The following is an 11,740-nucleotide window of genomic DNA, read 5'->3' as shown; positions in this document are numbered from 1 at the left end:
ACTACCGATGTATATAGCGTGCAAACCCCTCCCAACTCCGAAGTCAACAGCCAGATCAACACGAATCCTCTCATTCCCAAGTCAACTCTGCCGGATCAATACGAATCCTCGCGGCTCGCGCGCTCCGGTTGTTAAGCAGTACGTGTTGAGTGCTACCAGAAAAGCACACAGCCATTAACATGCATATATACGATTCGTAATTTGATATGACTAACTACACCTCTTCTTCCACTATAAGTACTCAAGATGCCAAGCTAGAAGATGCAGAAGCGAGCCGAAATAGCCTCGAAAGGAACAGAGGTGCGTTATATAGATCGGGCTGTCAAAAGCATACAAACACACATGGAGGACACTCATCTCCTGACACCCTACAAGATGGGCCAGCTCAACCTGGCACACAGGTCAGTTATGAACTAGTTACTCTCAAGTAAAGAACTTGATTAGTTCGTCCACGGTCCACCCCACCTATAAAATTTCCTGAAAGTTGAGATGTCTTTTCTTTGGTACAAACAATGTGTTACTTTCATATATACGGGACACGTTATTGTACTTTTGCACAATTTTTCTTTGAAGAAATGTACTTTTACAAGCTCTGAACAATTAAAAATTGGGAGTATGTAAAAAAAAATGCAGCAAATTTTTTGAGGCAGAAACTTTTATATGTAACTACAGTATAATTAAAGTGCAATTACATTGTAATTACATTATGACTGCAATGTAACTGCATTGCAACCATAATATAACTTATATAAAACTTCCATTCAACTATGGTTTGATTAGCTAGCACTGGGACATGTGATATGTGTGAAAATTTCTTTCTAGCAATTTTTTTCATTCGTGCACAAATCTCGAGGCGATACGATGGTCACAAATCTGAGTGTTTTGGGGGGAAAAGAACTTGCAGCCTGTTTGGTTGGAGGGAGTTGGTGATGGGGAATGGGAGTTTATGATATCTGGAAGTTTAAGTCTGTAGTTTAGTTGGAAGACTTGGGAATTCGAGAGTGTTTGGGATGGGGAATTAAGAGGTCCAATTCCCACAAATCTCTTACCTGGGGGAGGCCTATTAATTCGTGAGACTTGGTGGGATTCGACTAAGGCTGTGTTTAGATTCAAAGTTTGGATCTAAACTTCAGTCCTTTTTCATCACATCAACCTGTCATACACACATAATTTTTCAGTCACATCATCTTCAATTTCAACCAAAATCCAAACTTTGCGCTGAACTAAACACAGCGCAAACAAGGGATGAGAACTAAAAATGTAACTCCCATAACCAATCCCACCATCAACTCCCTTCTTGAAACTCCCATTCCTCTTCCATTCTCTTGCCAAACAGGCTGTTGGGGAAGTTTTCTAGCAAATCCGTGAAAAAATTACTAAAATTCATTACGGAAACTTACGGCGGTGGTTACAGGATTGTACATGCACCAGTATCAAGGTTCAGATCATACGGGAGCATGCCCCAGCCACACAATCTCCTCTACTACGCGCAGAGGGCGACGCCGGGCGCCCTCCTCATTGCAGAGGCCAGCGCAGTCTCCTACGCTGCGTTGGGACGATCCAAGGACGACGCTGCGAACGGTCCAATCCACCGCCGGCGTCCAGGTCCCCCTGGCTTTCTTTTCGGTACGAACTTAACAGACTATAATTCAGCTACAGATGGTGTCAAAGCAACTGAATCAGGGGTAAATGACCGGAATAACCTGTCAAAATGGTGGTTCATGTCACGCCTAAACGAGAGCGGGAATGCTGGTGGTGCTGAAGAAAGCCACTACACGCTTCCGTCGTCCCTAGACGCGCCTGGACTTTGGAACCAGGAGCAAATCGAGGCCTGGCGGCCGATCGTTGATGCCGTGCACGCCAAGGGCGCACTCTTCTTCTGCCAAATCTGGCACAACGGTCGCGTGTTTTCAACGGGTATACTTAACATGTTTAATTCTTTATTACAACTCTTTTTTTTCTCTAGGAAGGGAGTATTGGAAAGAGAACATTTTACGGTATATATGCTCTTATTGTTTCACATAAACTTCCCTTCATGCCCCGAATTCAAACACAGATAATCCAGTAACACCTCAAGTCAGCTATTTTGGAAATACCGATGACCTGGCACCGGCGGCACCTCAAAGGCTGGAAACAGGGGAGATAGTCCAGATCGTCGAGGACTTCCGTGTGGCCGCTAGAAATGCCATCAAAGCTGGTAATATTTCACCATCTAACTACTAGAGATCTTACCAAGTTATTGATACCGTTAGTCTTACGCTTTGACGAAGGTTTCGACGGCGTGGAGATCCATGCGGCCAACGGGCACCTGCTTCACCAGTTCATGAAGGCTAGCGTAAACGACCGCACCGACGAGTACGGTGGCAGCGTGGAGAACCGCTGCCGCATCACCGTGGATGCCATGTCCGCCGTCGCAGAGGAGATCGGCGCCGACCGCGTCGGCGTGCGCCTCTCCCCGTTCGCGGACCACTGCCGCGAGGAAGGCACCGACCCGGAGGAGGTCGCGCTGCACCTGATCGGCGTCATGAACGGCCTCGGCGTCCTCTACTGCCACGTGATCGAGCCGAGGTGCGTGAGCAGCAGCGAGGAGCACCGCGCGCGCCGCAACGTCCCGCACCGCCTGCTCCCGTTCAGAAGGGCGTTCCACGGCACGTTCATTGTGAACGGAGGGTACGACCGGGAGGAAGGGGACAAGGCGGTCGGCGACGGCTACGCCGACCTGGTGTCGTACGGGAGATTGTTCCTGGCCAACCCCGACCTGCCGGAGAGGTTCAGGCAGAAGGCGGCTCTGAACGCGTATGACAGGAGCACCTTCTACACGCCTGATCCTGTGGTGGGCTACACGGACTACCCGTTTCTTGAGCAGCCTCTAGCTGTTTGATTGATTCGACTGACCCATCTGTTGATACTATGGTCAAAGTTGGTGCAAGTCAGCAATAAATTAAAGCTAGTTTGTGGTCGACCTTACGAATAAAATGGAGTGGTGGACATGCATGTTACTCTACTTTGTATATGTAGCATTTTGCAAGAAGCCTATATCAGGGGCAAAGTCACAGAGAGGCTGAGGGTGGTATAAAGAACCTCTTTTTTCTGTTTTTAATTTGATCTCCTGTTTATTTATCATAGTAATGCACCTCTTTGTCTTTAATAATAGAATAAAATATGGCATTTGCTTCAGAGAAGCTACACCCACTTGTTACATAATTCTCTCAAAGAGAGCAATAATCCAAGCAACCAAAAAAGTTTGACTAACATACACTAACACTTAAGGATAATACAATTATTGAAGTTTATTTGTAAATCTCCAACGGAAAATGATGAAAATCTGCATAACTGTAACCTCCAAGTTTTGGCATGCAACATGTATCAGTGTTCTGTTCACACTTTTGAAACAATGCCCTAAACTAGAATCAGTGTGTTGCCTTTAAAAGTACCTGCACCATAAGTTTTTTTAAGATTTATTAAAAACCACATCATTTCTACACAACCATTGAACCCACATAATGTGGACGCTCCTAAAAAAATGAGTTTCTTTGTTCTTGAATCGATACCACAAAGCCAATTCCTAGGTATATTAGAAATACTATTAAGAGGTTTTAGTTCAAAGAAAATATAAACTACTCTCCAACGAAATTTCTAATATGACAATAAAAAAATGTTGAATATATAGTCTCATATCTCATAAAAAATAGCATCTTTTACTACCTTTCTAATTTCTTTTTGCTAAATTATTATAGGTTAGAATTAGTCCTTTGAACAGAAATCACACATAAAAATCTTGATTTTAATTGACATTTTTAGTTTCTATATAAACTTATTTATCTCAATATGGCTGTCGGAGGAGTGATCAACCAACAGTGGGGGAGGTGCAGACCTCTCCCCGAGTGAAGATTCGGCCAGGGGGTTAACTACAGATGAAGTTGCATTGACTGAAATTGTTAAGAACTGTGAAAATCCAAATGAACACGCGGATTATATAGGTTCAGGCCACCCGAAGGTGTAATATCCTACTCTTGTGTTTGTTTTTTTTTTTGCTATCTTGATATGGAGAAAATACAAGATTTAACTATTCTTGAACTAGATAATGCGCATCCTCCTCTAAGTGGCATCTCCCTCTCCTTTTATAGTTCAAAGAGGGGCTTGCAATTCTGCTGTAGGCTAAGGACTTTGGCTTTGAGTTGTCTTGTCGCTACTTGGTGGTTCTCTGGCCTCTTAATGCAAGACCTACTGAAGATCTTGTCATTGGATTGCCCAGGCTCCCCCGGTGATGACCGAGGCCAGCTGGTGAAGATCTTGTCTTTGGATTGCCTTGGGCTCCCCCGGTGATGACCGAGGCCAACTGGGCCATTGTTTAGCTCGCCCGCGCCAAGTGGTGGGCCCAGAGGGCCCAAGCCTTGCCGAGATAATGTCACATCTCCACTTTTCCGCCGGCTGGCGCTACTGGGTGTCATTGGGCATGTTTGACGCGCGGCTTCACTCCTATTGTCCCAGGTGACTCAGCAGTGCCATATTTTCCATGTCTTTTCACCTCTAGAAAACTTGGAAATCCAGCTGTGAACCCGTTTCATGGACTTTCACATACTGGCAAATAGCTAGTTGGGGGGTGGACCCATGGACCCTCCCGTTCTCGGGCACACCCCGATGCTCCTTAGTAGGTAGTCTTGTTATTTAAGACGAGCTTCTCGAAGACATTATGAATGAGTTTAGGACACTAAGTCCACATCCACGGGATGTAGATCTTACATGTCTCCATGCTCTCTCCACGTAAAGGAGAGTACGAACTGAGAAGAGCCTGAGGGGTCCTTGTTCCTGGAATAGGGTGAGTCCCAGGCTCCTCATGGCTTGCAAATCCACAGATATAAATCTTATAAGTCTCGACACTCCTCTAAAAGAGGAATGTGTGGTCTAGAAAGGTAAGGAATGCCGTTTGACCTAGTCTAGGTTAGGTCCTAGGCTTCCCCCGGCTTGTTATCTTAGGATGTAAATCTTATAGGTCTCCACACTCCTCTCAAGGAGGAATGTGTGACCTAGAAGGGCAAGTAGAGCACTAGGACCCGATCAAAGGCGGCCCCGGGCTCTCCGCCTTGCTAATTTATAGATCCAAATCTTAGATATAGATTTTATATGTATCTACACTCCTCTGGAGAGAGAGATAGAGATGTATAACATAGAATAACATAGGAGCCCTTGGGACCCGAAGTAGGGCGGGTCCTGGGTCCCCTGCCCTGACATGCGGTCGTCTTTAGTTGCGGCTAAATAAGGTTTTTCTTCTACGGAATAAGAATGTAAGCTCGGCTCACTGGGGAAAGGGATACCCTAGTTCCCATTCCACCAACAATGACCATTGTTAATCAAAGATAAGTACATTGATCTAATAGAAAACTAACCATTTTGATGAGATTCCCTGTAAAGCTTTGCTATCTTTAATATTAGTATGTAAAATCAACACAACTAAATTGTGCCAATTATCTATGTTCTGATCAACCAATGTCCTTCTAAAAGAAACATTAAGTGGAACATAACTCATAACTATTGCGATTGAAACAATCCTCCTTTGAACGATATTATAAAGGGATGGGTATCTATTCTGAAAGGAATAATTTCCTACCCATTTGTCTTCCTAGAATCTTAGTTTAGTGCCGTTATTAACCATTCAAGGACCCAAATTTAAGAATCTATCTTTAACCATAAGACCTAATAAAAAATGGGAATCTACTTGTTTCCATCCAGCTTGAATAATTGAGCAATTTTCAAGTATTTTCTCCTCAAAAGATCTTGTCAAAGTCCTTCTTCATCAATCAGTTTAAACAACCATTTAATTAGTAAATATTGATTCTGGTTTTCTATATCATGAACCCCTAGTCCACCTGTTCTTCTGGTTGACATAGATATCATGTATCCTATCTCATTTTTTTTCTCGGAATTAGATTTGGGAATGGATATTTATTTGTATCACTAATTCATAGATATTAAATCTAGGGAGGCAATTAGAGTGTTAAAAAGATACATCAAGTAAGAATTCATGCTATATTAGTTATGAACTTGTAAAATAGTGATTAACCAATATTTTATCATGTTTGTAGCTACTTGGATTCCTAATAGATTTATATAAATTTTTTATAATATAGGACATACGGTTAGATAGAACTCTTCATTTATCCCTAACTCATAGTTTGTGCGGATTCAGGCTAATTTGAACTCGGATAGTACCGGGTCTCCATGTTTCTTGCCCATTTCCTCCTCGCGATGGAATACACATCCCATTTCCTTCACCACCTCATATATATTCATGTGCCCATGCTATTTCAAAAAAAAGAGAGCTAAATTTACAATTTTATGTTATTTGGATTCTAGCTGGATTATTTAGTTGGTTGGCTACCCAACTTTACCACACTTGTGGAAGCCAAATTTGACCAACCAAGGCAAACGCTTGGTTCATATTATTTTAATTTCTTGCCGTATTTTGCCATCTTCATGGGCACAAGTCTCGTTCACCATAAAATATGTCATGCTCATTTCTCCAATAGTTTCGTGTCTTGTGGCAAATGTAGATTGTGCCATCTAAACAACTAGATATATACAGTTTTGTGGGAAAAAAAATCTGCCAAGTCTATGGTTTTTTTTACACATGCCTATATAGCTTTTTTTTTATTTGCGCCTCACGATAACTTATTGTCTGAAATGAAGAAAACAATGAGCTGAAAAAACAAAACTATAGTGTGCGCTCCGTCACAATCTATGAGTAGTACTAAGACGTGACCCTCAAGACCTGAACAATCTCATTACTTTTTTTTCGCCCCACAAACCATTGCTATTGTTCCAGTTGATGTGATATAATAAAAGAAGAGAAGTTGCTTTCGTCCCAATTCATCAATTTATAATGTTGTGGCCCACAGAGATGCGACAACTTAAAGTATGTAACTCGCATGACCTACACAAGAAACTCATGTCTACCTCCATATGTTCATTGTAAGGTACTACCAGCGAATCTAGTACTAGTAATTAATTTATACAAGATTTTGACTTCTCTCTCGAAATAATTTCATTTTTAATAATCATTCCATCAGGTTTGTGAAATTATGAAGTAACTATGTTGGAAATAGATAAAGTGAGAACTAGTTGTATTAAGATTTGATAAAGTAGGAATATTATAGTATTTTTAGTTTTATATTAATATGTGTAATATGGGTAAAAAAATGAATTTATGTTGGGAGGGATGAAGAGAGTTTTTTTCTCAGAAACTGTCACTTTCGTTCGGTTTGATGTGATATAATATAAGGAAAAGTGAAGTCGCTTTCGTCCCAATTCATCGATTTATGTCCTGTGGCCCACATAGATGCGATAATCTACACCATGACTATGGAACCTGCGTGACCTACAATAGAAAAAAAAAAAGAAACTTATGTACGTCTATCTCCATGTGTTCATTGCTTGGTACTACCAGCTAGTCTATTACTAGTAATTAATTCATACAAGATTAGATCGACCGCTGATTGGCACAATGCCACAATGACAGGACCTGCCCGTCCCCTTCCGTTAGCCGGGCAGACAAGCACACGCCATTGCCAAAGAAGACTATAATATCCCAGCTAGCGAACCATTTCGGCCGGGCAAAGTCAACTAGGACACCACTACTCTGCCGCGCGCGCGAAAGCAGAACACACTACTACAGTGACGCAACTTCCCTCTGCCTATAGAAGGTTCAGCGGCAGAACAAGCTCAGCTCAGCGCCTCGCAGCCTTCTTTTTCATCATTTCTCGCACAAACAAAACAATCCAACCATCGGTCGAAGCTGTCACAATAATGGAGGCGTCGACCCCTCTTCTGACCCCTTACAAGATGGGCCAGTTTGATCTCGCTCACAGGTTCGTGTCCATGCTATTGTTCTCGTCGATCGATCGGGTTCTCCTGTGCACGTTTCATGCAAATCCCTTCAATTTGCTTCTGCCTTGTGTGTGTGCGCGCGCGCGCGTACTGATGCAGGGTCGTTCTTGCGCCGTTGACGCGGTGCCGGTCCTACGGGAACGTGCCGGGGCCGCACAACGCCGCGTACTACGCGCAGCGGGCGGCGCGGGGCGCGCTGCTGGTGGCGGAAGCCTGCGCGGTGTCGGAGACGGCGAGAGGGTACCCCGACGTGCCCGGGATTTGGAGCGCGGAGCAGGTGGGGGCGTGGAGGCACGTCGTGGACGCCGTGCACGCCAAGGGCGCCGTCTTCTTCTGCCAGATATGGCACACGGGCCGCGTCTCCCCGACAGGCAGGGTGACGCTCGCTCGCTTGATTAGTTCTTCTCCAAGTCGTCCTTTTATGTTTTTTTTTAAGTTTTTTGGTTTGATTCATCTTTCTGCAGTTTGCCATAGTACCATGCGCTAAAAGTTGATCTAATTATCTAAAGTATATATGTTTGCGTTTCGTAGTTCTTAGTTTATAGTTTGATCTAAGCAACACCTCGGCAGTTTCATTTCAGAAATTTTTGCAACCCAACACTGCTGATGATTTGTCACTGATCGACGCTGGTGAAACTCGTGCTTTTTTTTTAAGATAATGAACTGGTGCTGTTTTGTGATTTGTTGGCTGCCTTTTTTTCTCTCTCATTCATGCTTGGCTCTACTTTGTATTGTCATCCAAAACGATTTTGATTTGTTGTAATATATTTTTAATAATAATTTTAGACAGATATTTATATATCCTTATCTTCTTATGGTCCTGAAATAGACCACTAAAATGAAAGTGACAACCCCCTCCTCCTTAAATTAGTCATGAAGTCAAGTCCAAATCAGCTGAGTATCTTTTCGTATCTCCTGGGAAATTGCTCGCTCGACACTTGTTAAGTCCAGTTGGCCGCAAGATGGATGCAATCAGTCCGCTGGTGATTTTAAGGATGGACAATCATATATCCTCTTTTTTTTCAGAGTTCCAGCCTAATGGGCAAGCACCCATCTCAAGCACGGACAAGCAAGTGACCCCACAGGTCAGCCATGATGGCCAAGTTCTGGAATTCGCTCCTCCTCGAAGACTGAAAACAGAGGAGATCCCAAACATCGTCGACGACTTTCGTATTGCTGCCAGAAATGCCATCGAGGCCGGTAATAAATACAACTCGGATATATCCGCCGTAAACATGTTATGTATCGATAATGTTGAAATTTTGTTGCAATTGCTGATTCGGTCTGTTGCAACGAGTAAAGTGTTTGGAAATGGTTTGATCGACCCACACATATTTTCTTTTTCTTTTTTTCTTTTTTTTAATCATTGCAACAACATTAAAAGTCAATGGACGAAACATTGTTTTTTTTTTTTACACTTAGTCGATATTAACCAGATACTACGTCCTCAAGTGTTAAGAGTCTTCGGTATCAGTAACCACAGCTTAACAATGCTACTCATTTTCTAACAAAGGTTTCGACGGGGTTGAGATCCACGGCGCCAATGGTTACCTGATCGACCAGTTCATGAAGGACAGCGTCAACGACCGGATCGACGCGTACGGCGGCGGCATAGAGAACCGGTGCCGCTTCGCCGCGGAGGTGATCACGGCGGTGGCCGGCGAGATCGGCGCGCACCGCCTGGGGGTGCGCCTCTCCCCGTTCGCCGACTACATGGACTGCCACGACTCCGACCCGGAGGCCCTCGCGCTGCGCGTGATCGGCCTCATGAACAACCTCGGCGTCCTCTACTGCCACATGATCGAGCCGAGAATGTGCGTCGGCGCCGGCGAGGACGGCAGCAAGCCGGTGATCGCGCACGGCCGCCTGCTTCCGTTCAGGAAGGCGTTCCGGGGCACGTTCATGGTGAACGGTGGGTACGACCGGGACGAAGGCGACAAGGCGGTCGCCGACGGCTACGCCGACCTGGTGGCGTACGGGCGGCTGTTCCTGGCCAACCCTGACCTGCCGGAGAGGTTCAGGAGGAAGGCAGGTCTGAACAAGTATGACAGGAGCTCGTTCTATACCTCTGATCCTGTGGTGGGCTACACGGACTACCCGTTTCTGGATGATCAGAATTCAGAACTAGCAACTCGTTGAGTTCTTCCGTCCCAAAGACCGACCAGATGCTCGTGCTACCATGCTGGGCAGTTGCATGCATCTAGCTTGGACATTTGTGGTGTGAACCTCAGCTTGTACCGTGTGTACTATACTAGTATAAAAACAACTTACTCAAAATAAGTACTTGATTTTATTATGAATTTTTTTAGTTTTCAGGTGTCCAAAAATATCATAAATTTGAGCCAAATTTTTTACGTCTAAGACATGCATCGGGATTCGTGCGCAATAGTAAGCATTAGGCCATTTCCAACCCAATGACTAGGATAGTATCCATAGTATTAAATAAGCTGCCACCTAGAATGAAAAATGATGTGGCAAGTGAATAAATGAGGAAATAAAAGGAAACTATATACTCCCTCCGTCCCATAATATAAGGGATTTTGAGTTTTTGCTTGCAACGTTTGACCACTCGTCTTATTCAAATTTTTTTAAAATTATTATTTATTTTATTTGTGACTTACTTTATTATCTACCGTACTTTAAGCACAACTTTTCGTTTTTTATATTTGTAAAAAAAATTTGAATAAAACGAATGGTCAAATATTACAAGCAAAAACTCAAAATCCCTTATACTGTGGGACGGAGGGAGTATTGCATGAGACATGGTTTCTACACAATATCGAAGACATCATGTGAGATAAGTAGCATTAAATTTAAGTATGGAATAGTGGTGTTTGCATTGGAAGAGTAGTGTCTAGTACTAGTTTCTTGACGATGTGGAGTTTATAGAAATTATGTCTAGTGTCTTGGGTTGGGAATGGGCTTATCCCTTCTCCCCCTCCCCACCTCCCTCCCTCACTTCCTCACTAAGCCAACGGCAACACCATTCCCCTGCACCACCTTTTTTCTAGTCTTTGTCGCCGTCCGACCACCACCTGCTAACCTCATATCTCATTGCCACCCATCGCCAACTCCACCCACTGCTGGCCTAATCTAGAATAAAATTTACTAGGGGTCTGTCGGTGATATGGGCCTGGGGGTATCATGTTTAGAGGGAGGAGGCTGCCCCCCAAGGCCACGTGGCCCTCCCCCGAGGGGAGTGAGGCCCAAGGTGTGGTGGCGGCCACTCCTTCCCAAAGACTAGTTGGAGGAGGCTGCCCCCCAATGCCACGTGGCCCTCCCCCGAGGGGAGTCAGGCCCGAAGTGAGGTTGGCGGCCACTCCTACATAGACTAGTCAGAGGAGGCTGCCCCCCAATGCCACGTGGCCCTCCCCCGAGGGGAGTCAGGCCCGAGGTGGGGTGGCGGCCACTCCTACATAGACTAGTCAGAGGAGGCTGCCCCCCAATGCCACGTGGCCCTCCCCCGAGGGGAGTCAGGCCCGAGGTGGGGTGGCGGCCACTCCCTCCCAGAGATTGGACGGAGGAGGCTGCCCCCCAATGCCACGTGGCCCTCCCCTGAGGGGGATCGAACCCGAGGTAGGGCGGCGGCCACTCCCTGGCCGAGACTAGAGGAAGAAGGCTGCCCTAGGCGCCACGTGGCCCTCCCCCGTGGGGGGATCGGGTCCGAGGTCGGACGGCGACCGCCCCCTCCCGTGACTAGGGGTCGGGCTCCCCCGACCCCCTCTCTAGGTCACCACGTACGGTGGGTTAGGTGTCCGCCTCCAGGTGCCCACCTACCCGCATTAATGGCAACCCGAGCGGTCGCGCCACGCCGCATTTAATGCGGTGTGCAGTGCACTCAACCGGTCTGTGACCG

At 45.3% G+C, this 11,740-nt stretch overlaps 2 protein-coding genes across 3 annotated transcripts; both read left to right on the top strand.

Annotated features, from left to right (window-relative positions):
* Nucleotides 1-244: 244 nt before the first annotated feature.
* On the top strand, nucleotides 245-3,161 carry LOC127754294 (putative 12-oxophytodienoate reductase 9). The gene is made up of 4 exons (XM_052279777.1): nucleotides 245-401; nucleotides 1,415-1,917; nucleotides 2,057-2,197; nucleotides 2,271-3,161. Exons 1-4 carry the CDS (start codon nucleotides 262-264, stop codon nucleotides 2,879-2,881), a joined length of 1,395 nt encoding a protein of 464 aa, XP_052135737.1. The 5' UTR covers nucleotides 245-261; the 3' UTR covers nucleotides 2,882-3,161.
* A 4,459-nt stretch (nucleotides 3,162-7,620) lies between these two features.
* LOC127764774 (putative 12-oxophytodienoate reductase 10) lies at nucleotides 7,621-10,184 on the top strand. 2 transcript variants are annotated; one of them, XM_052289692.1, is made up of 4 exons: nucleotides 7,621-7,865; nucleotides 7,984-8,255; nucleotides 8,911-9,084; nucleotides 9,398-10,184. In XM_052289692.1, exons 1-4 carry the CDS (start codon nucleotides 7,804-7,806, stop codon nucleotides 10,021-10,023), a joined length of 1,134 nt encoding a protein of 377 aa, XP_052145652.1. In that variant the 5' UTR covers nucleotides 7,621-7,803; the 3' UTR covers nucleotides 10,024-10,184. The 2 variants fall into 2 exon arrangements, with proteins under 2 accessions (XP_052145652.1, XP_052145657.1); XM_052289697.1 differs by lacking the exon at nucleotides 7,621-7,865 and having other exon boundaries at nucleotides 8,087-8,260.
* The last annotated feature ends 1,556 nt before the right edge of the window (nucleotides 10,185-11,740 follow it).

The sequence above is a fragment of the Oryza glaberrima genome, chromosome 1, assembly GCF_000147395.1.
Source record: "Oryza glaberrima chromosome 1, OglaRS2, whole genome shotgun sequence".
Classification (NCBI taxonomy): domain Eukaryota; kingdom Viridiplantae; phylum Streptophyta; class Magnoliopsida; order Poales; family Poaceae; genus Oryza; species Oryza glaberrima.
Note: the sequence above shows the minus strand (reverse complement) of the source record. Positions and strands in the feature narration are given on the sequence as shown.